This window comes from Musca vetustissima, unplaced genomic scaffold (assembly GCF_032173495.1).
Source record: "Musca vetustissima isolate MV318-11 ecotype Yass unplaced genomic scaffold, APGP_CSIRO_Mvet_v1 utg4240, whole genome shotgun sequence".
NCBI lineage: Eukaryota > Metazoa > Arthropoda > Insecta > Diptera > Muscidae > Musca > Musca vetustissima.
Window position 1 is genome coordinate 20,354 of NW_026877284.1, and position 26,399 is coordinate 46,752.

Consider the following 26,399-nt stretch of genomic DNA (forward strand, 5'->3'; position numbering starts at 1 on the left):
ATTATGTCTTTGTGCATATGTTTGTAACAGGCAAAAGGAATCGAGATAGACCCATGGTTCCTTTTGAGAATATGCATAGAATCACTTTCTAAGTCGATTTACGCATGTCCGTCTGTCCGTCCGTCCGTCCGTCTGTCCATGTAAAATTGTAAACAAAGTACAGTTCGAATTTATTATTCGAATTGGACGAAATTTGACACAGCTCATTCATTTGGTCCAAGGACAGAGCCCTATTGAAATTGGAAAAAATCGGTTCAGATTTAGATATAGGTCCCATATATATTTTTCGTCCGATTTTATGTAAATTGTGCACTGAAGTCCCTGAAATTCATTCGATTTGCACGAATTTTGGCATAGCCAGGGGACCAAAGTCCCTTCAAATCATTAGATTTGCACGAATTTTGGCATAAGTCTGAAATGTCGCGTGCTATGTTTCCTGAAAATCGATTCAGATTAGATATAGCTCCCATATATATGTTCGTCCGATTATAGGTAAATGATGCACCAAAGTCCCTGAAAATCATTCAATTTGCATGTATTTTGGCACGGCGTACTGAATTAAGTATATAATGATGTGTGCGAAATGTCGTGAAAATCGGTTCAGATTTACATACACCTCCTATGAGGGAGGTACGCAGGGGGGCGGCTCTGGGGGCCCAAGTTTCCTTGAAATCGGTTCAGATATAGATAAAGCATAGCTTACATATATAATTTTGACTTATTCATGTTAATTGTACACCAAATAATCAATGGGTGTCGGATCGAGATTACATTTTTAACAGTGCATAGGTTGCAGAATTGCATGTGAAGCGATTGATTTTAGTCGTTTTAGATATAGATAAAGATCAGATATGCTGCTTCGAAAATGCGACGTCTTTTAAGATACATATTTAGAATATACCCGTAGTGGTGAAGGGTATCATATAGTCGGCCCAGTCCGACTTTACTAATTTCCTTACTCGTTTCAATATATTTCCCGCTTACTTATACCACTTTCGGCATATTTAAGTTTCTATGTCAATTTTCCAATATGAGTATCTGTAATTAGCCATTTAGTTTTCAGATCATAAACAGCCTTCTAGTAGACAATTTACAATAACATAGTCGAACTTAATACTTCGTCTGTTTTTGGTTAAATTTACTTATAGAAATTTTAAAAACAACATAGTCCTGATGATACCTAAATTTAGCACTTTACATACCTCTTAGACAATGTCTCTATGTTGAAACTTCGAGCCCTTAATCTTCTTCTACACTCTATGGAATACCTTGAGTGTTCTAGACATAAATCATCATCTATAACCAGAAAAATTCTCTGTAAGTCTCCAATTCCCAGAAGTCCTACCACTTTATAACAAGGAAAACCTCATATTTAAATAAAATGAATTTCCTTATGGTCTACTCAAGGTTGCACCAACCTGCACTTGCCGGTTGCGCTACTCATCACTCAAAAAATGTTCAATGCAAGTGCATGGTTCCTTGTTGTTTTTTTTTCTTCTTGTGGTCTGTGCCATTACCCTGTACAGTCATTTCTTGGAGTCGCTCAGTTTTATAATTAATTTATTTTTTGGCATAAATGAACATGTTGTCTGTATTTTGCTGTTGGTGTTGTTGTCGCTCGGCGACTTTGTTGTGTTTATTTTTTATGCATCACATCTTCATGGGTACAAATTGAGGACATGAACATGTTTCATTTTAGTGGCTGTTGATTGTTTTTTCTTCTTCTTCAGAAGTGCAAAAATAAAACCGCCACCAATACATTGTCAATTTTTGTCACTCGAAGCTAAAGGAAAATCCATGCAGGAAAATGATTGGAAACAACCAACCAAACACCAATATTAACAAACTGCTGCCAATTGTACATCGTCGTCGTCGTGTCCCTACCATTTTTGGCTTTTGTGAAGGAAACGTAACGCAAACACACAAAACAACCAAAATCGTGCTGAGATTTTTCAAATCAGATAAGATGAATTCGGAGTTCGATTTAGAGTTTTATATTTTCATGGTGAAATCTGTAATGGAGATTTAAAAGTGCAACAGAATTAGAAGTTGGCATATTGTATCAAGGTAATCAGCGAATGGTCAATGATAGCTGGTGGGCGATTTGGTGTTTTTTTGAGTTTTTGTGTTGGCTTTGTTAACCAAAATCATATACAAAATATCAGATAAGAAAATCTAGGACTACTGACTGAATATACATTTTTATGCAATTAAAATATGTTTCTCTGTTAGAATTAGATCTGTTCGAGATAAGTTTTAGCCAAATTTAGTAATCAAGTGTTGTTAAATGTTGTAGATTTTTGAAAAACTGTAACAAGGAATACAAAAAACCCAGTAGAAACGTCGTTATGTGCGGCCGGCCGAACTTATTATACCCGATTGATCGAAATTTTAATGTGAGCCATGTAGCCATGAATAATTTGTTAACTAATGAAAATCCAAAATATCAAATTAGAATCAATTCGTTGGAAAACGTACCCAAAATTCCCAACCGGGCTACCAAATTTTTTTTTTGTTTTTGGAAAAAGAAGTAATGAATTTACCAATGTCAGACGGCACCGACTATAGACCATATACATAAATTGTATATTTAGCATAAATGTACTCAGTAATGTTTTGCTGATAGTGCTGGTCGTAAAATAGCTTAATTTGATGAAAATCGGACAAAACTATATATGGAAGCTATGTCTAAATCTGAACCGATTTCAACTGAACTTGACACATGTTAGTCTATATTCACTTCGATATCCTGCGCAAAATGTCAATCGGACGAACCTGGGGAGACTTGTGCACCAATTTATTGAAAATCGAATGAAACTCTATATGGGGACTACATTTAAATCTGAACCGATATCAACAAAAAATTATACACGTCATTATAACCTCATTAAGCACGTTGATTACAAAGTTGGGGTTTTGGTGCATTACTTACATAAAATCGGACGAAAATATACATATACAGAGGCTATGTCTCTATGCAGGATAACTTTAAGTAGCACAAGATCAGCAGTTAAAGTAGGAAAGGACCTATCGGAGTCCTTCAATACCTAACGAGGATTCAGACAAGGTGACAGTTTGTCGTGTGATCTCTTTAACATCCTACTGAAAAAGTCATACGAAACGCAAAGGTGAACAGAAATGACACTCTGTATACCATACAACACATGTTACTCGCCTACGCCGATGATATCGATGTAATGGGTCGAACATTACGAGGGGTTACAGCCACCTTTGAACAAATTGAAAAGGAGTCTGCCAAAGTGGGTCTGGCAGTAAACAGCGAGAAGACCATGCTGATGGTATCAACGCGCAAGACGTCCAGTAGACTCGGACCAACTGTGGAACTTGAGAACTACAGCTTCGAGGTAGTTAAAGACTTTATATACCTTGGTACCGCCATAAATAAAACGAATGACATCAGTTTTGAAATTCGGAGAAGGATTGTGATGGCCAACCGATGCTACTATGGTCTGAGCAAACAACTCAAAAGCAAGGCTCACACTTTACAAGACGTTGATACTACCCGTGATATTATATGGATCAGAAGCATGGGTACTTGCGCAAGCAGATGAGGCAGCTCTTGGGGTGTTTGAAAGAAAAATTTTCCGAAAGATCTACGGGCTGATCTGCGTCGACGGTGAATATCGGTGTCGAATGAACCACGAGCTCTACAACTTATACGCGGACATCGATCGTATTGAGCTGCAGCGACTACGGTGGCTAGGCCACGTTGTGCGGGTGAATGAGAATGTCCCAGCTCAAAAGGCATATAAAAACGAGCCTACTTATGGTTCCCGTAGAAGGGGAAGGCCACGAATTAGATGGAAAGACCAAATAGAAAACAACATCTTGGAACGTGGTCTTCCAAATTGGTGGATTTGCGGACAAGGCCGATGCGCTTGGAAATCTTTTTTAAGCTTGGCTTATGGAACAACCGTTCTGATTTATTTTTCCCCAACCTAATAATAATTTTATTCTGATTTCAGAAACCAACTTCTTACCTCATTCTTACCAATTGAACTTTTAGTAAGAATTTCCAAAATCAATTACTTTAGCTCTATATTTTACCCGACACTAAATGTACTAATTTTAGTTCCTTTTAGTTATTTACGTAAGTGATAATATGAGTTACAAAACCGTCCACTTTCAAAACAAAGGAGAATATCTACTATATAATTCACCATCGACTCCTCACTCCAAATTGTTAGTGTTCTTCATGTCCAAAATCAATGCTCCCATTTCTAGTACCTTTTGCGTATTATGGTTTTCCATATATCTTGCCCTATCACAAACCTACATAAAAATATTGTCCCACTTTTTTCAAATTTCTAGATTTTAGTTTCAGCCACTTTGCTGGGGTTTTGATAATCCGTCAGTCCACATCACGCAACACTTTTTTTATCAGTGCATGTGTGCTAATAAATCTCCAAATCCTTCTTATCCATCCATAGTTGTGGTAGAGTATAATTATGACTCCTAACCTTCCCATAAATCCTTACTCAAAAAGAAGGTGGTAAAAGTGAATTAAACCCCCCTAAAAACACACATGCCTCACGCTTTACTATCAGCTGTTAATCCCTTAACACGAATTCACGTGCCAGGTGGGAAGTTATGGAGGTATGCATGTGATTTTTATAAAAAAAAAAAACATTACCAAAGGATTTACCATTTGGTTAACTTTAATCCTTCACAGTATGTCAATCCACGAAAATGACACCACCCGTAGAATTTCACTGGTTCCTGTTTATGCAACACAATCCTAAACAAATACGGAAAGAACCATACGACTCTCCCTACTCTCATCTGTTCAAATAGCTGAATAAACACTCACAATATTGAAATTATATCAAAGTCAACTTCAAACATTTAGTGTTTCATTAGATAATATAATTTTGTGTGTTTTGAAGTACAGTTTTGATTATTTCACACATCCTCATGGGCCATTTCCGACGACATATGTCCTCATACTCCTCATGTTCATAAAACGAATGTTATGTTTGTAGTAGTTGTGTCATATGCGGAATGGTGGGTGCTTGCTGGTTGTGAAAGAAAGAAAGCAAGAAAACACAACAAAAACTAATTTGTAGAACATTGTACTGCCCATAACACAAAAAGGCATTTAAGAAACAGTAAACGCAACTCTCTCGGAACTGACACATTTTGTGACATGCAATAGCATAGCGTATGTCGGTCACAATATGACGGAACACCTAAAATAACACAATTGTGAAAATATACAATTGGTGATTGTTTTTCCAAAAATAAAACAATGTCGCTTTCTTAATGTAAATAGAAGGAACCAAAGAAAAATAATTCAGATGATACTGCATATATTATTACTAGGAACTTAAAGGGTTGTAAAAAGGCATGAAAAGTAGTAAATGTCGAGGTTCGGATTTAAAAGTTTTGATTGAAATAAGTTTTAATAAGTCCAAAACGGCAGAATGAATAAAATTGCTCCAACACTACTATGTAATGTAATTCAACTGCTTCTGGAATCCTCAAATTTCGACGGCTTGTGATGCTTTAGCAAGGTATTACTATATTGACTCAAATGTTGGTGTAGACCTTCTTTTTTCGGTATTTTGGGTAATTTTTTCAATCGAATTGACATTTAGTATACCCTACACAACTATGTTGTCAGGGTATTATAGCTTTGTGCAGCCCCAAGAGTATGTAAGCCGCGAAATATTGGTCCTAGACCCACCTTTAAGTATACCGATCGTCATATCTCGACTAGCTGAGCCGATCTAGACATGTGTGTCCGTCCGTCTGTCCATTATATTTTGTAAACACGATACAGGCCACAGTTAAGGACCAATCTTCACGAAATTTTGCATGTAGGATGGGTTCGGCCTAATGAAGACTCCTATTGTTTTTGGGAAAGATCGGATAATATTTAGGGGATGAAATGGACCAATTTCTTAATTTCTGTCGGTTTTTGTGGTCGCTCCAGAGGCCGCAATTATGGCCCGAACATCTCGATTTTTTACATGGAGAAGAGGATTTGGCCAAATAATAAGCATACAAGTTTTGATAAAGATTGGGTCAAATGAACCCTGACAAAATTTGTATTCTATGGCGTATATATTTACTCCTGAAGGACATAGAGCCGAGAAGTTGATAGTATATCCAAGAGGAGTGGTTGGGCTTTAAATTGATACCAATTATATTGCGGAATGTACTCGGATGTGGAAGTTACACGTAAATATTTACAGGTGCTTATGTATTCAGATAATATTAAGTAACCCATTACCACACTAAAGGACGGAAATATAGCACCGATTGCTTTGAAATTTTCCATGAAGTTCCAGTTATTGTCAAGGACAACGCCCACAATTTTTGGTGATGATCAGATAGCAATTCGAGTTGAAGTGGACCGAAAACTTTTTTTTGTTTTATTTTTTCGAGACGATCTATAGGCCACAATTATAAATCGAACATCACAACATCACCCTTGGTGAAGGGAATCTGGACAAGTAACTAGAGGAGCGGCTGTACTGAATATTAGTAATATTCGGAAAATATGTCAATACATCGGACAAGAGGGTGCAAATATCAAGAAATATTACCCAGGCTCGGAAAAAAAATCCGCAGAAAGTTCCAGTTACGTGGTAGTTGTGGTCGGCCCCGTCCGACTATACTGTTCCGCTCACGGGTTTGTTTTGATATTTTGGGTTCCCAATTTTTGCAACATTTTTCTATCAACAGTTATCAATATTGTTTCACGTTTTGGTATAGTCTCCGTATGACGGAACCCAAATTTTCAGTATTGGCTTTAAATATATATATTTGATTCTCATTGGGTATAAAATATTCCTACCAAAAATTATATATACCGGTCGATCTTTGGGTATAAGGCCCATATAAAATCTCTTTGGGTATAAGCCCCAACTGATTTATATATGTATTTTAATGGTCCTAGGCGCATTTTTCAACCGAAGGGACTATATTTTTGGCATTACGAAAGGATTGGCAGAATTGTCTCTACCTAATTCAGTACGCCAAATTTTAGTCTCAATCGGGCTAAAGTTGTGAGTTTGGAGCACCATTTAAATAAATTGGAATGAAACTATATATGGGAGCTATATCTAAATCTGAAATGATTTCTACGGATTTCAGCGGAGTTATATTCTGAGTCTAGGCACAATATTGGGTCCTCTAAGCAATACACAACTATGTTGTCAGGGTATTATAGCTTTATGTTGCCCCAAGAGGCCGCGAAATATTGATCCTAGACCCTACTATTATATTATACCCATATCCCGTCATATCTCGACTAACTGATTAGATCTAGAACATGTGTGTCCGTCCATTATAATTTTAAAACTCGATATAGGCCACGGTTATGCACCAATCGTCACGACATTTTAGATGTAGGACGGGTTCTAGTCAAATAAGACCCCTATTGTTTTTGGTAATGATCCGTTAAGATTTAGCGGATCAAATGGACCATAAACTTTATTTTTGTCTATTTTTCTGATCGGTCTAGAGTCTGCAATCATGACCCAACATAATAAAATTTTACATCACGGAGGGAATCTGGCAAAAGAATAGGCACGACTGCTTTTATGAGGATCCCTCAATATTAAGCGGGTCGAAAAGATTCTGACTTTTGTGTGAAATAATAAAAGAAATTGTATTCTATGGCGCAGCAACGTACACAGGATTTCATTTCGGGGGGGGGCCCGGTAGTACAAAATGAAAAAATTCGCTGTTACAAACATAAATTTACTGTGAAAAAAATTAATTTCGGGGGGGGGCCCGGGCCCCCCGGGCCGCCCCCCTGCGTACGTCCCTGCTATGGCGTATATATTTACTCTTGAAGAAGGCTCGAGATGTTGATAGTATATCCAAGAGGACGCCAATTATATTGTCGTAGTACCTGCGTGAACCATTTGTTTTGCTTTTATATGCCTTTTAAGCTGGGGCATTCGCATCGATACGTCTGACTATATCAATGTCCGAGAATAGATGGTACAACTCATGGTTCATTCGACGGCAATATTACCGTCGACGGAGAATTAAGGCGAATTTTTCATCTGTTGAAAAAAAAACTATCCGAATCTCAAAACCGATGTCATTTGCTTCATTTATGGCGATACCGGGGTAGATGAAATCTCTGACTACATCAAAGCTGTAATTTTCCAGTTCCATTGTTAGTCCAAGACGTGTTGATACCATTAGCATGGTCCTTTCGCCATTTACTGTCACTCCCACTTTGGCGGACTCCTTCTTAATTCGTTCAAAGGTGGCTGTTACCGCTAGCAATGTTCGGCCCATGTCGTCGGCATAGGCAAGTAACATATGATGTTTGGTATGTATACAGAGTGCCATTTCTGTTCATATTTGCATCTCGTATGACCTTTTCTTATCAGCAGGATGTTAAGAAGGACACACGATAGACTGTTCCCTTGTCTGAATTCTCGTTCGGTATTGAAGGATTCAGAGTGGTCCTTTACTGTATAACTGTATTAATTTGGCAGCAATGCTGAATGCAGACATGGCTTGAAACATCTCTCGAATGCGTTTTCTGTCTTTTGTGCATATGTTTGTTACAGGCAAAAGGAAACGAGATAGACCCATATGAGAATATGCATAGAATCACTTTCTGAGTCGATTTATGCATGTCCGTCCGTCCGTCTGTCCGTCTGTTGGTGTTAAATTGTAAAAAAAGTACATGTCGCATTTATAATCCGATTTGGATGAAATTTGGCACAGCTCATTTGTTCCGCCCAAGGATGATTTAAGGTAAATGGTGCACCAAAGACCCTATATATCTGTCGATTTGCACCAAATTTGGCATAACTTACTGAATTGAAGCTAGAGTGATGTCTGCCAAGTTTTGAGAAAATTTGTTCAGATTTAGATATACCTTCCTTATATAGTTTCGTCCGATTTCATGTAAATGGTGCCCCAAAGTCCCAATATGTCTTTCGATTTGCACGAAATTTGGCATAACGTACTGACTTAAGCTTAGAGTGATGTCTGCCAAGTTTCGAGAAAATCGGTCCAGATTTAGATATAACTCCCATATATGGTTTCGTCCGATTTCATGTAAATGGTGCCCAAAATCCCTATATATCTTTCGATTTGCGCGAAATTTGGCACAACGTACTAAATTGAGCCTAGAATGATGTCTGCCAAGTTTCGAGAAAATCGGTCCAGATTTAGATATAGCTCCCATATATAGTTTCGTCCGATTTCATGTAAATGGTGCCCCAAAGTCCCAATATATCTTTCGATTTGCACGAAATTTGGCACAACGTACTGAATTGAGCCTAGAATGATGTCTGCCAAGTTTCGAGAAAATCGGTCCAGATTTAGATATAGCTCCCATATATAGTTGCGTCCGATTTCATGTAAATGGTGCACCAAAGTCGCTATATATCTTTCGATTTGCATGAAATTTGGCATAACGTACTGAATTGAGCCTAGAATTATGTCTGTCAAGTTTCGTGAAAATCGGTCCTGATTTAGACATAGCTCCCATATATGGTTTCGTCCGATTTCATGTAAATGGTACCCCAAAGTCCCTATATATCTTTCGATTTGCGCGAAATTTGGCACAACGTACTGAATTGAGCCTAGAATGATGTCTGCCAAGTTTCGAGAAAATCGGTCCTGATTTAGATATAGCTCCCATATATAGTTTCGTCCGATGAAAAATAGGTGGAATGTGTCGATATGGTTTTCGTGGGTGTTTTTCAGGATTTGGAGCAGTTGGCTTTGTAAGAGGTAAGGTTTATACCAAATTTTCATTTATGGGTCTTAGAGGTTTAGGTAGATTATTTTTTGACATATTCCCTATATCTTTCTCTGAAAATACATTAACTTGTGTCAGAAAATATGTCACATTTTTAAAATAAAAACAACTAAAACGATGTTAAGTTTGGCCAGGCCGGATGACATTGAAAATATCTAATGGGACATTGGACATACCGAAAAATACGTGAGGCTATACAGAAATTATAATACAAAATATCATATTGCAGCCAAACGATAAATCGCATTTGTATTATCAACAATCTTAGAAGTACTTGCAATGTCTGTAATATTGTCTTAAATGTCTTAAATATTGTGATATCTATCGTGAAAATTTATTCAAACAAATAAAAAGGGTATTATATGGGAGCCCAATGTTGATAACGTGTCCAAAATTCTCAAAATACCGAAACATCCCTTCCAAATTGTACCGACCACTGATTTTAAATTTCCATTTTTTAAAATACCTGTCTCATATTTTTTTATTTTATTTTTAAAAATAGAACGAAGTATCACCAAATTTAATTTGACATTCAATGCACCACTTATTAGGTCAAAATGATCTGAATACTCTATTTTAAATCATTTTAACGGTTCGTTAATATTGGAGATAATATATATAAAACACATAATTTCAATCATTCAAATTTAAAAAAAATTGTATCTGCTCTCAATTGGACCCCAATCGAAAACAGAACAATTTACGTTGCCCTCTCATTTTCAGGCATTTGACCGCCTGCACGTTTGTGCCACGTTTTTTGTTCTGGTGTTGCAGTTACAACATTTTAAGTTATAGTTTATTTATGATGCTTGTTAGAAGAAACACAGCAACAACAACAAACATATATAATATCAGACCAGACATAGTTCGTCTGTTCTTCTTGTTTTTGTTGTTCCTGTCTTGTATGTTGTTGCAGTCTGAGGTCTCCGTGTTTAATTAATCTGTTTATTTGTTGTTTTATTGTGTTTTTGGTGGGTTTTAAATGACTTACTTGTGTTTTTGAGTTTTTTTTTGTTGTTGTTGTGGTTTTTGGGGAGGGAGATTTTTTAATTGGGTGATACAATCTTTTGGCTGCCTCCACTGGATGATGTCGTTTGTGTTTGTTTTTTCTTATCCCAACCACATAGGGCCGAAATGATGTGATGTGATATCTTTAGATTTCAAATCTACAACACGACAACGAAATAGAATTATGAAATGAGTTCGTTCTTGTTCTTGCTGTTTTGTGGGTGCAATAAACTTTAGTGTTTATTAAAAACTAGCATCGGAGGAGACAAATGTCATTGTCTATAATTTCGACAATTTACTGACCACCAAATGTAATAACTTATTTGATAAAGAGCGGTATTTCTGTTTGGTTTTTGATAGATTTTTTTCCCAAATGATAACACAAATGAATTGATATGATCTGTTTGTGTTTTGGAGGCACTTTGAGGGCGATAATTATAATTTAAGAATGTTTATAACAGTATGGGTTATGATCTCCAGCATAGAACGGGATGGGGAAGGAATATTTATGTTTTATGTTTAGGTATATTCTATCCACTCCTTGTAATAGTTGTTGAAAAAATATATTTAAAAAATCCAAGCCTTGTAATAGTCGTTGAAAAAATATTTTTAAAAAATCTAAGCCTTGTAATAGTCGTTGGTCTTAAAATAATTTAAAAACCAGTAAGGAAAGTAGTAAAGTCGGACGGGCCGACTATATGATACCCTTCACCACTATGGGTATATTAAACGAATGTATCCTAACGAAAGGACCATTGACATGAACTTGGACACTATAATATATATATGACCTTTATCTAAATGTGAACCGACTTAGATCAATCCATAAACATGCCATTCGTTTGTTACAATGGGACAAAATTATGTAAATCGATTTACGTTGTACGTTGTGCAAAATTTCATGTCAATATTACAAACATAGGGAATTTGGTGCACCATTTACTTAAAATGGGATGAAAATAGATATGGAAGCTATATCCAAATATGATTCGATTTCAACGAAACTTGTCACAGGTTAGATTGTGTTACTTTCAGCAGGTTTTGTTCCTAATGGCCATATTTAAAATCGGACGAATATATATATATATATATATATATGAGAGCTATATCTAAATCGGAACCGATTTTCAAAAAAATTTACACACATCATTCTAGACTCAATTCATTACGATATGCCAAATTTCACGGAAATCGAAGGATATATAGGGACTTTGGTGAACCATTTACATTAAATCGGTCGAAAATATATATGGGATCTATATTCAAATCTGAACCGATTTTCAAGAACTTTTACACACATCATTCTAGACTCAATTAAGTACGCTATGCCAAAATTTGTGCAAATCGATTGATTTTCAGGGACTTTGGTGCACCGTTTACCTAAAATCGGGTGAAACTATATATGGGAGCTATATATAAATCTGAACCGATTTTCAAGAAATTTTACGCACATCATTCTAGCCTCAATTCAGTACGCTATACCAAATTTCGTGCAAATCGGAAGATATGTAGGGACTTTGGCATACCATTTACCTAAAATCGGGCGAAACTTTATATGGGAGCTATATGTAAATCAGAACCGATTTTCACGAATCTTAGCACACATCATTCTAGACGCAATCCAGTACGGTATGCCAAATTTCGTGCAAATCGGAAGATATATTGGGACTTTGGCATACCATTTATCTAAAATCGGGCGAAACTATATCGACGCCTCCGAACCATAGTATGCTAAGTCTGAAAAGTGAGTTTTTCAGTAGAAGCTCTCAAAGTATGGAAGTTTCATATATCCAACGGGCCATGCTAAGTACATTTTTGCTTATAACTTTGGTTTAGATTGGCCGATGATTACCAAAATTTCAGAGAATATAAATTAAGGACGGTAGTATCTAAAAACGTAAAGAACTTTAAAACATGCTAAGTCGACTTAGCATACTATGGTTCGTAGATATATAGAAGCTATATCTAAATCTGAACCGATTTTCACGAAACTTAGCACACGTCATTCTAGACTACGCTATACCGAAATTCGTGCAAATCGAATGATTTTCAGAGACTTAGGTGCACCATTTACCTAAAATCGGGCGAAACTATATATGGGAGCTATATCTAAATCTGAACCGATTTTCACGAAACTTAGCACACATTATTCTAGACTTAATACAGTACGCTATACCAAATTTTGTGCAAATCGAAAGATATATAGGGACTTTGTTGCACTATTCACATAAAATCGGGCGAAACTATATATGGGAGCTATATCTAAATCTGTACCGATTTTCTCCAATTTCAAAAGGGTGAGTCCTTGGGCCAAACAAATAAGCAGTACCAAATTTCATCCAAATCGGATTGTAAATGCGACCTGTACTTTGTTTACAATTGAACACCAAAAGACGGACGGACATGCATAAATCGACTTAAAAAGTGATTCTATGCATATTCTCAAAAGGAACCGTGTGTCTATCTCGTTTCCTTTTGCCTGTTACAAACATATGCACGAAGACAATACCCTGTACCACTGTGTGGAGAAGGGTATAAAAAGGGGGTTATATATTTGGACTATCCCTATCCCGAATTCGGTTGAAAACCGCGCTCAAGAACCCCAACATACCAAAAGGTACCCTTTTATAATTCTTAGTGGGGAAATTTGGTACAAAATAGGAACTCAATGTACCAAATTTCAGCGAATATGGTTGAAAAACGCGCTCAAGAACCTCAAAATACCGAAAATTTGGGGGTACCCTTATATGGGAGCTATGCCTAAACGTGGACCGATATAGCCCATTATCGAACTTGACCTGCCTGCAGACAAAAGACGACTCTATGCAAAATTTTGGCGATCTATCTCAATTAGTTTAGACGCTAGAGTGATTATAACAGACCGACGGACTGACGGACATGCTTAAATCGTCTTTTACGCTGATCAAGAATATATATATATATACTTGATAGGGTCGGAAATGATTATTTCGATGAGTTACAAACGGAAGAACAAAATTAATATACCCCCATACTATGGTGGAGGCTATAAAAATCCACGCCTTGTATTAGTCGTTGAAAAAAATATTTGTAGAAAATCCACCACTTGTAATTTTTAAAAAAATCGTCGCTTATAAATATTTAAAAAAATATATAATTTTTTCCTTCCTCATTTTTAATTCCACCTTCTAACCTTCCACCAATTTTCCACCTCTTCTCTTTCCAGTTTCATTCTTTGGCGATGGCTACATATCGATGCCCCTGCAAGAAGCGAAAATGTCTACAAACATACGTGTTAAATTTCGTACAGCTCAGGAGAATGCATTTCTATTTATGGCTGCCGGACGAACAGATTATTGTCTAATGCGGCTGGAGGCAGCTGCCATTACTTTTACCTATAAAATAGAACGCAATACTGTACAGGTAAGTTCACAATGCTAACTCGAAATCATTTTCTCTGTTGGCAGGTTGTTATTAACTGACCGCGATCACACGATAACACAAATCGCAAACACATCTTCATATTTATTTATACATACCAATGTTCCAGTGCGGATCTTTACAAATCTCTTGGTGGAGCGCGTTATTTTAATAGCCAAATGCCACTGGAAAGCTCATAAGCCATAAAAATTCCTTAGATCTTAAATTTCATTATTTGAAATTGGTAGTTTTTGTGCACGTGTGTGTGTGTTTGTTATATTATCTCTTTTTCAATAAATTACGCATGCTGAGATTTTTAATCACTTCCCATTTTTTCACCATCTTTATTATTTTTTTTTCTCTTTCATTACAGTTACGTTCACCGAAAAAACAGAAGCTCAACGATTTGGAATGGCATGATGTCGCCGTCCAACGCTATGAAAATAATATCACCTTACAGGTGGATGGCAATATTATAAGAAAAACATTGCCGGCGGATATGGGAGCATTAAATGTTCACTTTGGCACTTCGCTGGGTGGCCCGGGTGAATATTCACCTGATTATTTGAATGATTTGGCCAGTTTTAGAGGATGCATATCAGATGTAAGTTGTAAACGATTACAAAGTGTAATAACAATTTTAATTGGTAATATGATAGGAAATAAATTTAATTAGAGCAGAATAATGAGGTTAGGTCCTGTCAAGAGAATAAATTAAAAAGTTTTCGGTGAATAGCCTTCAAAGCCTTATATTCTCCAAATTTTGTATCCTTAAATGAATTATATTATGCGAACATTATTGTGTATGGTATACGTGAGTCATTGGTATACCTAAGTTACCAATAAAGGTAAGTTCTTGATGAAGGATTGGAACCAAAGGAACTAGGCGAACAAAAAAAAAATTAAGTAGATAAACGAAAGAGCTGGACATAGTACCGATCTTCTTCTTCTTCTTCCGGAATAGTTTCGTTGAACTATTCCGTTTCGGAACAGACGGATGAGGCTAAATCTGCTTTTTATATTGAGATCTCGAATTTTGATATCTATGATATCTAAGAAAAATATGTTCAAATTTTGGACCCAATAAGGGTTTGATAATGGGGCCATATAATACCTACCATCGAACTTGATTTATGTTTTAGAAATATTCCAAATCTGCTTCCTTCTTCTGGAGATATGGTGCACACCAGCCAGACAGACGAAAGGACGATGGTTTATAAATCGACTACATATTGTTCACATTTTCGATTCGATCAGCTTATTTACCGCCAATTCCCTGATATTTTCAAAACTTTAATGTTAGTTTGAGTATTCACATTATCGAGCGTTCACTGTATATTCATATGCAATATCTTCTACATCAATGGTGTCATACCGCCTGTGATAGAAGCACAACTCGCTATCATGATCACATCACCTTTTTTTGCAGTTCGTTGATCCTACTCAAGAATTTCAGTGCACCTAAAACCAGGACCCTGTTAATTCTGTCCCCTAGTGATCAATCAGTCTCTATTAGAGTGCCGGATAATCTGTCGATTTGTCGGCACAACTGGTGACGGATTGCAATCAAATTTCTGATAAAAAAGACTCCCCTATCTCGGATCTCAGGATAATAATCCACCTGTGCTTCAAGTTAACCTGTTTCAATAATTACAATGTTCCCTCTTCTTGATGACGCTTGAAACTGGCATAGGTTCTTAGTCCAGGTTAGCTTTTTCTTCTACCAATCAGAAGTGCTATTCTTGAATAGCGCACGACAATAAAAAAATTAGATGGAAAGAAACCAAAAGGGAAATTCAACATAAATTATATTCAAATTGTTTGCTGTAAATTGCATGATCCACTTCTTCAATTAAAGTATTCCTTCAACCGATCCTTGCGGAAAGTGATGCTTCAACAATTGATGGGCGCTTGAAACTGAGGTAGGCTCTTTGTCCAGATTTTCTTATTCTCTTCCACGTTAGATCAAATCTTCTTCAATGACACACGAAAATAAATGTCTCTTTCCCCTTAGAGTTGAATGGAAAGGAGTAGCTACAATAACAGAACCCAAAGACGGATTAAAAATATGTGATTCCATGCTTTCAAAGTGCTGCGCAATGTGTTTGCGTAAAGTGCTGCGACCGAGCAGTTTCGTTGTATATATCCCTGTGGATTCCGACTTACATGGGATTGAAAACAACAGCTTCCATGTTCTCCTCCGGATTAATGACACACGTCATACTCCAAATTAGCGGCATTGAAATTGGAAAACTATCATTAACCTATTGAATAATTTCGGCAAACATGTTTATATACGCCAGGAAGCAAATTATAGCAACTTCGATAAGACAATTCGTTAAAAATTTTTATAATACCAATAATTGGTCAGTCGCTCTATCAAAATATCGATTTTTATCTAAAATTGTCTAAAAACATTTGTTTTTCGCGCTGCAAAATCTCAAATCTCCAAATTATAGCAACTTCAGTGGAAAATTCGTCTGAAAACTTATAAATACCTCGATCTTTATATGGAGGTTATGTCAACACAGGAACTTATTTCTAAAACTCGGGGGAATTGGAACCAGCGACTCAACGGTTTATTAAATACATTTCTTTTAAAATTTGGATGGTTTATATCTGAAAGTAGAAAGAAGTAGATTATTGGTCATAATCAGTATAGCCCCTCTAATTACTTGTCCAGATTCTCTTCACCGTGGGTTGTGTTGTGATGTTCGGCTTTCGACTCGCAAAGTACAAATAATTAAGTTTTCGGTCCATTTCATCCGAAAAATTATTATCTGATCATCACCTAATATTTTAGGCGTTGTCCTTGACATTAACTGGAACCTCATGGAACATTTCAAAGAGATCAGCGCTATATTTCCGCCCTCCAGTGTGGTAACAGGTTACTAAATAATATATGAATAGTTAAGCACCTGTAAAAATTTAAGTGTAACTCCCGCATCCGAGTAACTACGACAATATAATCGGTATCAATTTAAAGGTCAACCACTCCTCTTGGATATACTATCAACTTCTCGGGTCTATGTCCTTCAGTGGTAAATATATACGCTATAGAATACAAATTTTGTCATTATTCACACAAATGTCAGGGTCTATTTGACACGCTAAATATTGACCGATTTTTGTCAAAACAGGCATACTTATTCTTTGGCCCGATCACCTTCTCCATGCAAAAATTCGCGATGTTTGGATCATAATTGCGGCCTCTGGAGCGCCAAGAAAAACCGACAAAAATAAAGTTTTTGGTCCATTTCATCTCCTAAATATTAACCGATCTTCAACAAAAACAATAGGGGTCTTCATTGGCCAGAACCCATTCTACATGCAAAATTTCGTGAAGATTGGTTCATAACTGTGGCCTGTATCGTGTTTACAAATTATAATGGACAGACGGACGGACGGACACACATGTCTAGATCGACTCAGCTAGTCGAGATATGACGATCGGTATACTTAAAGATGGGTCTATGAGCAATATTTCGCGGCGTTACAAACTTTTGGGGCTGCAAAAAGCTATAATACACTGACGACATAGTTGTGTAGGGTACAATTACCAAATTACTTCTGATTAGGTTGATAAACGTGTCCACAAGCTTCAAAATACCGAAAATGCGCCAAACGCCTCCTCTTACTGTTTGCTGTGGTTGTGGTCTTTACTTATTTAGTATTGCTATTTTCCCCTTGGTGGCGCTACTCCGACCATTTTGGTGTTATCATCATGTTTTGATAATGATGCTGAGGTTGTTTAAATAAATTCCTGGGGGCGTCGGATGCCTGCTGGGGAGTAAGCCTATTTTGTGCAGTAGTTTGAATCTTTTCTTATTTAGTATTACTTTATTCCTCTGGGAGGCGCTACTTCTGAGTTATCCTCCTGTGTTGATGATGATGCTGAGGTCCGGTAAGAATATCTTTAAAAATATTTGTTAATCAATTTTAAGGAATTTTTTTCCTCCTACACCGCTGGGATTCGAACCTGTAAACCATCGGTTTATTGAATGCCTTACCTTTAAATATGTTTATTTTTGAATTTTGTGCAGTGGTTAGAATCTTGGCTTATTTAGTTTTGATATTTTCCTCTGGAAGAGCTACTACTTTCAGTAATTGTCTGTGTTATCCCCATGAATGTTAAGATTGGTTATTAAAATGTCAATGGATGAATTTCATAAGGGGCGATATGTAAGCCTCTTTTTCAAATACTCGAAAACCACATTGAAAGATTTGTTTCGGCTCCGCTGTGATTTAAACCCGAGAACTAGCAGTTTGTTGATTACATAACTTTTACTTTTTTATACCCTACACAACTATGTTGTCAGGGTATTATAGCTTTGTGCAGCCCCAAAAGTTTGTAACGCCGCGTAATATTGGTCCTAGACCCACCTTTAAGTATACCGATCATCATATCTCGACTAGCTGAGTCGATCTAGACATGTGTGTCCGTCCGTCCGTCTGTCCATTATAATTTGTAAACACGATACAGGCCACAGTTATGGACCAATCTTCAAGAAATTTTGCATGTAGGATGGGATTTGGCCAATGAAGACCCCTATTGTTTTTGAAAGAGATCGGTAAATATTTAGGGGACCAAAAACTTTATTTTTTTCGGTTTTTCTGGTCACTCGAGAGGCCACAATTATGGCCCAAACACAGCGAATTTTTGCATGGAGAAGGGGATCGGGCCAAAGAATAAGTATGCCTGTTTTGATAAAGATCGGTCAATATTTAGCGGGTCAAATGGACCCTGACTTTTGTGCGAAAAATTACAAAAGTTGTATTCTATGGCGTATATATTTGCACCCGAAGGTCCTAGATCCGAGAAATTGATAGTATGTTTAAGAGGAGTGGTTGGCCTTTAAATAGATACCAATTATATTGTCGTATGTACGCGGATGCGGGACTTATACATCAATATTTACAGGTGCGTATGTATTCATATATTATTTAGTAACCCATTTCCATACTAGAGGACGGAAATATAGCGCTGATCGCTTTGAAATTTTCCATGAGGTTCAAGTTATGGTCACAGACAACGCCTATAATTTTCGGTGATGATCAGATAATAATTTTGGGATGAAGTGGACCGAAAACTTATTTTTTGGTGTTTTTTTTTCGAGTCGATCTATAGGCCAAAATTGAAAGCCGAACATCACAACACAACCCACGGTGAAGGGAATCTGGACAAGTGACTAGAAGGGCTGTACTGAATATTTTTAATATTTGTTGACCTCTAGTCGGCCAAGAGGGTGCAAATAATGCGAAATATTGCTCAAGCTCAGAATATAGAACGACAGAAAGTTATAGTTTCGTGGAAGTTGTGTAGGGTATCATATGGTCGGCCCCGTCCGACTATACTGATCCGCTCACTGGTTTAATTACTATATGTGAAATTTCCAACTTACATCGCCATCTCTGTGAGTAAATATAGGTCCACATTAATGTGGCGCATTTTTAATATTCTCTCGATATTTGTTATATTAGGGAAGACAAGATCTGATTTACACTAGACAATTGCACTTGGGGCAATCGCAAGTTGGTTGGCAAGCTAGGTTAAAGGTGGTCATTTCCCTTAACTACAGAGTTGAGGCAATTCAATTTGCCTAATGTAAATCAGGACTAAGAAACCTGTGCGGAATATGTAAATAGAGATATTTAATATGAAAATGTTAAAAAGAAACAAACAACAATATTATTTTCAATATAAAATTGTTTTTCAATAATCTTCCACTTATGCCGATTAATATTTCCTCTAGGTCTTCTATAATAATATCAACGTAATCAAGCGGGCCAAGGAAGGTACCGGCCATACGGATAGTAAACAAGTCTCATGGACATGTAGCGCTGAATTCAATGGAACCACTAAGGATGCTATAAGCTTTCTCAATACCGATTCCTATGCTCTAATGGCCAAGGAATCACACCCAGCTGGAGAGAGGTGAGTACCTATTTTTTAAAGTTAGAAGCATTTTTAAAACGACCACATTTTTTCTTACAGTGTATCACTGCAATTTCGGACAATGGAAGAAACTGGAGTCATTTTCTATAACGGCGGTTTCGATTATGTGCTGGTGGAAATTGAAAATAAACTACTGATTTTTACCTTTCACAAAGAGGGTAGTCAAATCAAGTTAACCTCCAATGATTCCGTGGCAGATGGTAAATGGCATAAACTGGTGATGCGTTATAATGCCGAAATGGCGGAAGTCACTTTAGATGATCAAATTTATCGGGGACAGCATGATAATGACACTAAGGCTACCATTAGTTTGGAAAAGAGTTTCTTTGTTGGCGGAGTGCAGGAGGAGCTGAGGCGTCGCCTTTGGCATAAGGGTCTGCGAATTAATGATAACAGTTTTATGGGCTGTATGAAAGATGTGCAAATAAATGGCAAAGATTTGGGTTTCCCACACATCAATAAGTCGCAGCATTTGGATTTGAATTGTGTGTGGAAATATCCCTGCGTGGAACATGAACCTTGTTTGAAGAGTGGTTACTGCAATCAGTATGGGGTGGATGAGTTTATATGCTATTGTGATCAATCGTATTGTATTAAGGCGGATTTTCAAGGGCCTTATAAGGTAAGGCGGAAATATTTCTTCTCAGAAAATAAAGAAAAAGGAGCATCAGTTTTTTCTAGATAAAATTCGACCTCAGACCATGTGAGGTATCTTTTTCTATAGAAAAAAAATCAACCTCAGTTCATCTAAAATATTTTTTCTATAGAAAAAAAATCCGACCTCAGTTCTGAGAGACTTTTTTTCTATAGAAAAAATTCGGTAGCTCAGAGACATATTTTTATATTCCCTATTTTTCTCTTTCCAGATCTTTACGGAAACCAGTCCAACCCTGGAGCTACTCTATGTTTCCCCCATGCAGTTACTCGAAGGAGGAACAGTTTTTCTCTCACCCAATTTTTTGGATACCCTTTTGGATTATCGCAAAACTCCTGGCGTCTCTGAGTCATCCATTGTCTTCCACGTTGTACAACAGCCCCGTTATGGTCAATTGTTACAATTCTCCCAAGAGAAAAATAACTTCGTGATATGTCGCACTTTCAATATGGTGGACCTGTCCACAGATAAGGTGAAATATGTTCACAATGGGGCGGAAAATTTCAATGATCATGCCATGTTGGATATGCAGATCTATGGCGATATACACAAGGTGCCGGAAAATATTTTGGGAAAACATCGTTTTATGTTGCATGCCAATATCACGCCGATCAATGACCCGCCTCAACTGCAAATACCCTCAAATAAAATTCTGCGAGTCATTGAAGGAATTGAAAAGAATTTGGATGTAGATCTTTTTAATATTCAAGATCCTGACAGTCCACCCAATGTGCTGATGTATACCATTTTGCCCTCTACCAATCCTCAGGAATCCTTTGGACGTTTCATTATCAATAATCGTCCGACCATGACTTTCTCCCAGGCCGATGTTAATACGGGAAAGGTGACATTCCTCTATAATACCACAACGACGGAATCGTTTAGCTATCAGCTTCTAATGCATGTCTCCGATGGTATTGAGACCAGTGATACGGTATTTTTGTCGGTTTCCGTGCATCCGCTGGAATTACGATTGGTCAATAATACCGGCCTGATCATGATCCACAAATCTTCATTACTCCTTACACCTTCGAATTTATCGATTGGCACCAATGCTGCCGATGAAAATATCGATATTCGTTATGATATTGTAAAGGCGCCACAGTATGGAGCTATACAACGTCTGCGTCAGGTTGATGCCACCTGGGTCAATGTGGATTGGTTCAGTGATAGTCAGCTACAGCTGGGTCACATACGTTATCTGCACAATTTGGAATTTCCCTGGCATGATGAATTTAAGGTAAGGGTCGATCAGAATTGAGGTCTGATTTTTTTCTATAGAAAAAAGGACATCTACTGAAAAAAGTCACCCGAAACTGAAATCGGATTTTTTCTATTGAAAAAATTCCATCAGAACTGAGGTCGGATTTTTTTCTATAGAAAAAAGTCCCTCAGAACTGAGGTCGGATTTTTTTCTATAGAAAAAAGTCACTCAGAACTGAGGTCGGATTTTTTTCTATAGAAAAAAGTCCCTCAGAACTGAGGTCGGATTTTTTTCTATAGAAAAAAGTCCCTCAGAACTGAGGTCGGATTTTTTTCTATAGAAAAAAGTCCCTCAGAACTGAGGTCGGATTTTTTTCTATAGAAAAAAGTCCCTCAGAACTGAGGTCGGATTTTTTTCTATAGAAAAAAGTCCCTCAGAACTGAGGTCGGATTTTTTTTTCTATAGAAAAAAGACCCTCAAAACTGAGGTCGGATTTTTTTATAGAGAAAAGTCCCTTAGAACTGAGGCCAGATTTTTTTTCTATTGAAAAAAGTCCCTTGGAACTGAGATCGGATTTTTTCCTATAGGAAAAAGTCCCTCAGAACTGAGGTCGGATTTTTTCCTATAGAAAAAGTCTTTCAGAACTGAAGTCGGATTTTTTCCTATAGGAAAACGTCCCTCAGAACTAAGGTCGGATTTTTCCTATAGAAAAAAGTTCCCCAGAACCGAGGTCGATTGTTTTCTATAACAAAAAATAACCTCAGAACTGAAGTCGAATTTTTATTGATAAAAGACCCTCAGAACTGAGGTCAGTTTTTTTCCTCGGAAATGTTTTTATTCCAATTTTTATTTGATTTTTCTCCTTCTTTTCTTTTTTCCAGTTTATTGCCTCCTTTGGTTTTGTGACCACTCAAACCTTTGATTTCCGTATTACATTTACCCGTTTGCGTATAAATTCCCGAAAACCCTCAATGATAGCCATAAATGGCTCCAGAGAATTTATCCTGACCAATGAGGTGTTGTCCTATGAAACCGTGCCCATTGAGACCTTCCCTCGGAATATCATCTACAAAATTATTAGTCCCACCAAATATGGCAACATTTATGTGGAGGGCTCTCGGAAATTCGCCAAGGAAATGGATTCATTTACCCAATTGGATATCGATAAGAATCGCATACGCTACAAGACTCATCATTCGGCCTACTCCAGTTTTCGTGATTATCTGGAATTTGTTGTCTCAGTGGCGGAATGTGATGATGTAATCGGCAAGGTGACAATTATGTTTACACCACGAGATGACCTGGTCAATAAACTGTCGTATCAAACAAAAGAAATACTCAAGGTCCAAGAGGGTGAAAGAGCTTTGATAACGAAAAATCATTTTGAAATACGTTTCAACATTTACGAAAGTCTGCGATTCGTGGTGACTCAAAAACCCAAATTTGGTACCCTTTGTCGTTATGATGAACGGGACCACAAAGTGATTATGGCCAGTGAATTTACGCTGGAGCAAATGTTTCTCAATGAAATCTATTATTGTCACGATGATACTGAGTCCACAGAGGACTTCTTCGACTTACTTATTCTATCCAGTGAGGAGACGGATTTACAATTTGTCTCACGAATCGATGTACGGATTAGCCTGCACAATGATAATGCACCATATCGTACCATGGAACGTATATTTCATGTTATGCGTGGCGGGATACGAACCTTGAATTCGGATGTCTTGCAGTATTTAGATGCCGATGTGGATACAAATACTTCGAATATCCACTACCTGCACATATCCTGCAATAATGGAGCATTCTACAAGTCTGGTCATTATGTGGATAGTTTTACCCAAGATGACATAGCCAATAGGCGTATAATGTTCCAACATACTGGAGCCGATGTGGGTACCGTCTCATTTATTGTCAGCGATCAAATGCATAATGTCGATGGGCTGTTGGAAATTCATGCCTCTGACGCCTTTGTTTCAATGTTGGCGGGTAATGCCACCATTGTTCAGGAGAGTAAATTTGTAATACTCCGCAATAAGGATTTTGTTTTGGAAACAAATTTAGATATGAAATTGGATGAGATCTACTATGAGGTAATTAAGCCTCCGACCTATGGCATACTAATGTATTTGGGGAGACCACGATCAACGGAGGATACATATGGGTCGTCTTCGGCGTCCTCACATTATAAATCATCTAATTTAACTTCGTTAAGTAATTTCACGCATTTGGATATTGAACGGGATCGTTTGGTCTATTGGAACACGGAAATTGCTTCGATGGATAAGTTGAGGTAAGGGTAGAATTTTCAGATTTTTTGGTTTATGGGCAGAGATTTTTAATGGTATTTTCCTTTTCTTTTTAGATACCGCGTCCACATTAAAAACATCAGTGCCGAAGGCGAGGTTCTGTTCCGCATATATCCCTCTGCATATTGGGAACCGCTGCAGGTGAAAAAGAATCAAACGCTGTATGTTGAAGAATCGACAAGCGTACTGATTTCCCGTGATGTCTTGGAGGTGAGTACTAGCACCCAACTAAAAAATCTGACCTCAGGTCTGAGGTATTTTTCCCAAAAGAAAAAAATAACGACATCAGGTCTGAGGTATTTTTCGCTCAGATTTGAGGTGTGTTTTTTATATAAAAAATCCGACCTCACATCTGAGGTCCGTTTTTCTACAGAAAACAATCCGACCTCAGTTCTGAGGTCTATTTTTTCTTTAGAAAAATAGAAAATAGGTCATATAGGAAAAAATCGAACTCTGTCTGAGGTGAAGTTTTTTCTTAGAAAAAATCCGACTTCCCTTTCTGATATGTGTTTTTTCTATAAAAAAAAGTCCGACCTCAGTTCTGAGTTACATTTTTCTACCGAAAATAATCCGACCTCAGTTCTGAGGTCTTTTTTCTATAGAAAAAATCCGATCTCGGTTTTGAGTTTTTCCGTTTTTCTACGTATTTCTCAGTTCTGAGGTCGTTTTTTTTTCTGTAGAAAATAATCCGACCACAGTCTTTAGGTCAGTTTTGCTATAGAAAAAAATCCAATCACGATTCTGAGGTGCTGGACCGAGTTCTAATTTTTATCTTTTTTTTTTGCTATAAAAACAAATTCAACCTCAGTTTAAGATCCCTTTTGTATAGACAAAAATCGGACCCCAGTTCTGAGGACCTTTTGAGTTTCGACGTCAGTACTGCGGTTATTTTAAGGTCCGACCTCAGTTGTGAGGTCCTTTTTTCCTATAAAAAGTCGGCTTCATTTCTAGATCTCTTTTCCTATAGAAAACAATTTCGACCTTAGTTCTGAGTTATTTTTTGCTATAGAAAAATTCCGAACGCAGTTCTGAAGTCCTTTTTCGGCATAGAAAAAATCCAACCTCAATTTTGAGGTAGGTTTTTGCTATAGAAAAAAAATCCGACCTCAGTTTTGAGGTCCTTTTTTCTTTTGAAAAAATCCGACCACCGTTAATGCTGAGGTCCTTTTTTCCGACCTCAGTTCTGAGCTGTGTATTTTCTATAGAAAAAATGAAACCTTAATTCTCAGCTGTGTTTGTTTTTATAGAAAGAAAATATACGTCAGTTCTGAAGTCCTTTTTTGCTATAGGAAAAGTTCCGTACTCAGTTCTGAGGTCTTTTTTCTATAAAAAAATCCGACCTCAGTTCTGAGGTCCTGTTTGGAGCTCTGTTTTTATATTTTTCTATCTTTTTGCATATTTCAGGTTGTCCATCCGAATATCTCCCCCGGTGATATAACCTTCCTTGTTACAGCCTCTCCTCTGCATGGCTACCTAGAAATGCAATCCATGTCCTTCGATGATGAATACAATTGCAAAGTGTTCGATCAATCGGCCATCAATACCGAGAAAATGTTCTACATTCAAGCGGGGGTAAATCAATCAAGTGACTATTTTATATTCGATGTAACCAATGGCATCACCTGGCTGCGGAACCTTATGCTCCGTATAGTCATTATCCCCGAAAAGTTATATATGCATACGAACACCATATCAGTGGTGGAGGGTAAAACGGTGCAACTAACCTCTGCGGATATACAACCCTTCTCAGAATATTATCGTGGTAAAATATTGGAATATATTATCACCTCCAATCCCTCGGCGGGTTATATTATGGCTTCGAATTCGAAAGTGAAGAGATTTACCCAGAAACAATTGGATCAGGGTGCCATACATTATATCCATAATGGAAGTGAAAATTCGACAGATGTTATGACTTTGATAGCGACAGCAAGGAATAAGGAAAGTGTGCCGTTCGATTTGGAATTTTCCGTGGTGCCAGTGAACGATGAACAGCCAGTGGTGGTGACCAACACGGGACTGCAGGTGTGGAATGGAGGGAGGTATATTATTCGATATACGGATTTGAGTAAGTAGACCTAGAACCTGGGAAATAGAAA

General features: G+C 37.2%; 1 protein-coding gene across 1 annotated transcript in view; it reads left to right on the plus strand.

The window, feature by feature from the left end:
• LOC133321851 (chondroitin sulfate proteoglycan 4) overlaps positions 1 to 26,399 on the plus strand; it is a 43,288-nt gene that overhangs the window by 12,809 nt on the left and 4,080 nt on the right. The window contains exons 2-9 of the mRNA XM_061530922.1: positions 13,980 to 14,176; positions 14,547 to 14,777; positions 19,927 to 20,108; positions 20,169 to 20,751; positions 20,996 to 22,024; positions 22,870 to 24,284; positions 24,357 to 24,510; positions 25,705 to 26,368. Coding sequence (XP_061386906.1) covers positions 13,980 to 14,176; positions 14,547 to 14,777; positions 19,927 to 20,108; positions 20,169 to 20,751; positions 20,996 to 22,024; positions 22,870 to 24,284; positions 24,357 to 24,510; positions 25,705 to 26,368 — 4,455 coding nt within the window. The remainder of the gene's footprint in view (positions 1 to 13,979; positions 14,177 to 14,546; positions 14,778 to 19,926; positions 20,109 to 20,168; positions 20,752 to 20,995; positions 22,025 to 22,869; positions 24,285 to 24,356; positions 24,511 to 25,704; positions 26,369 to 26,399) is intronic.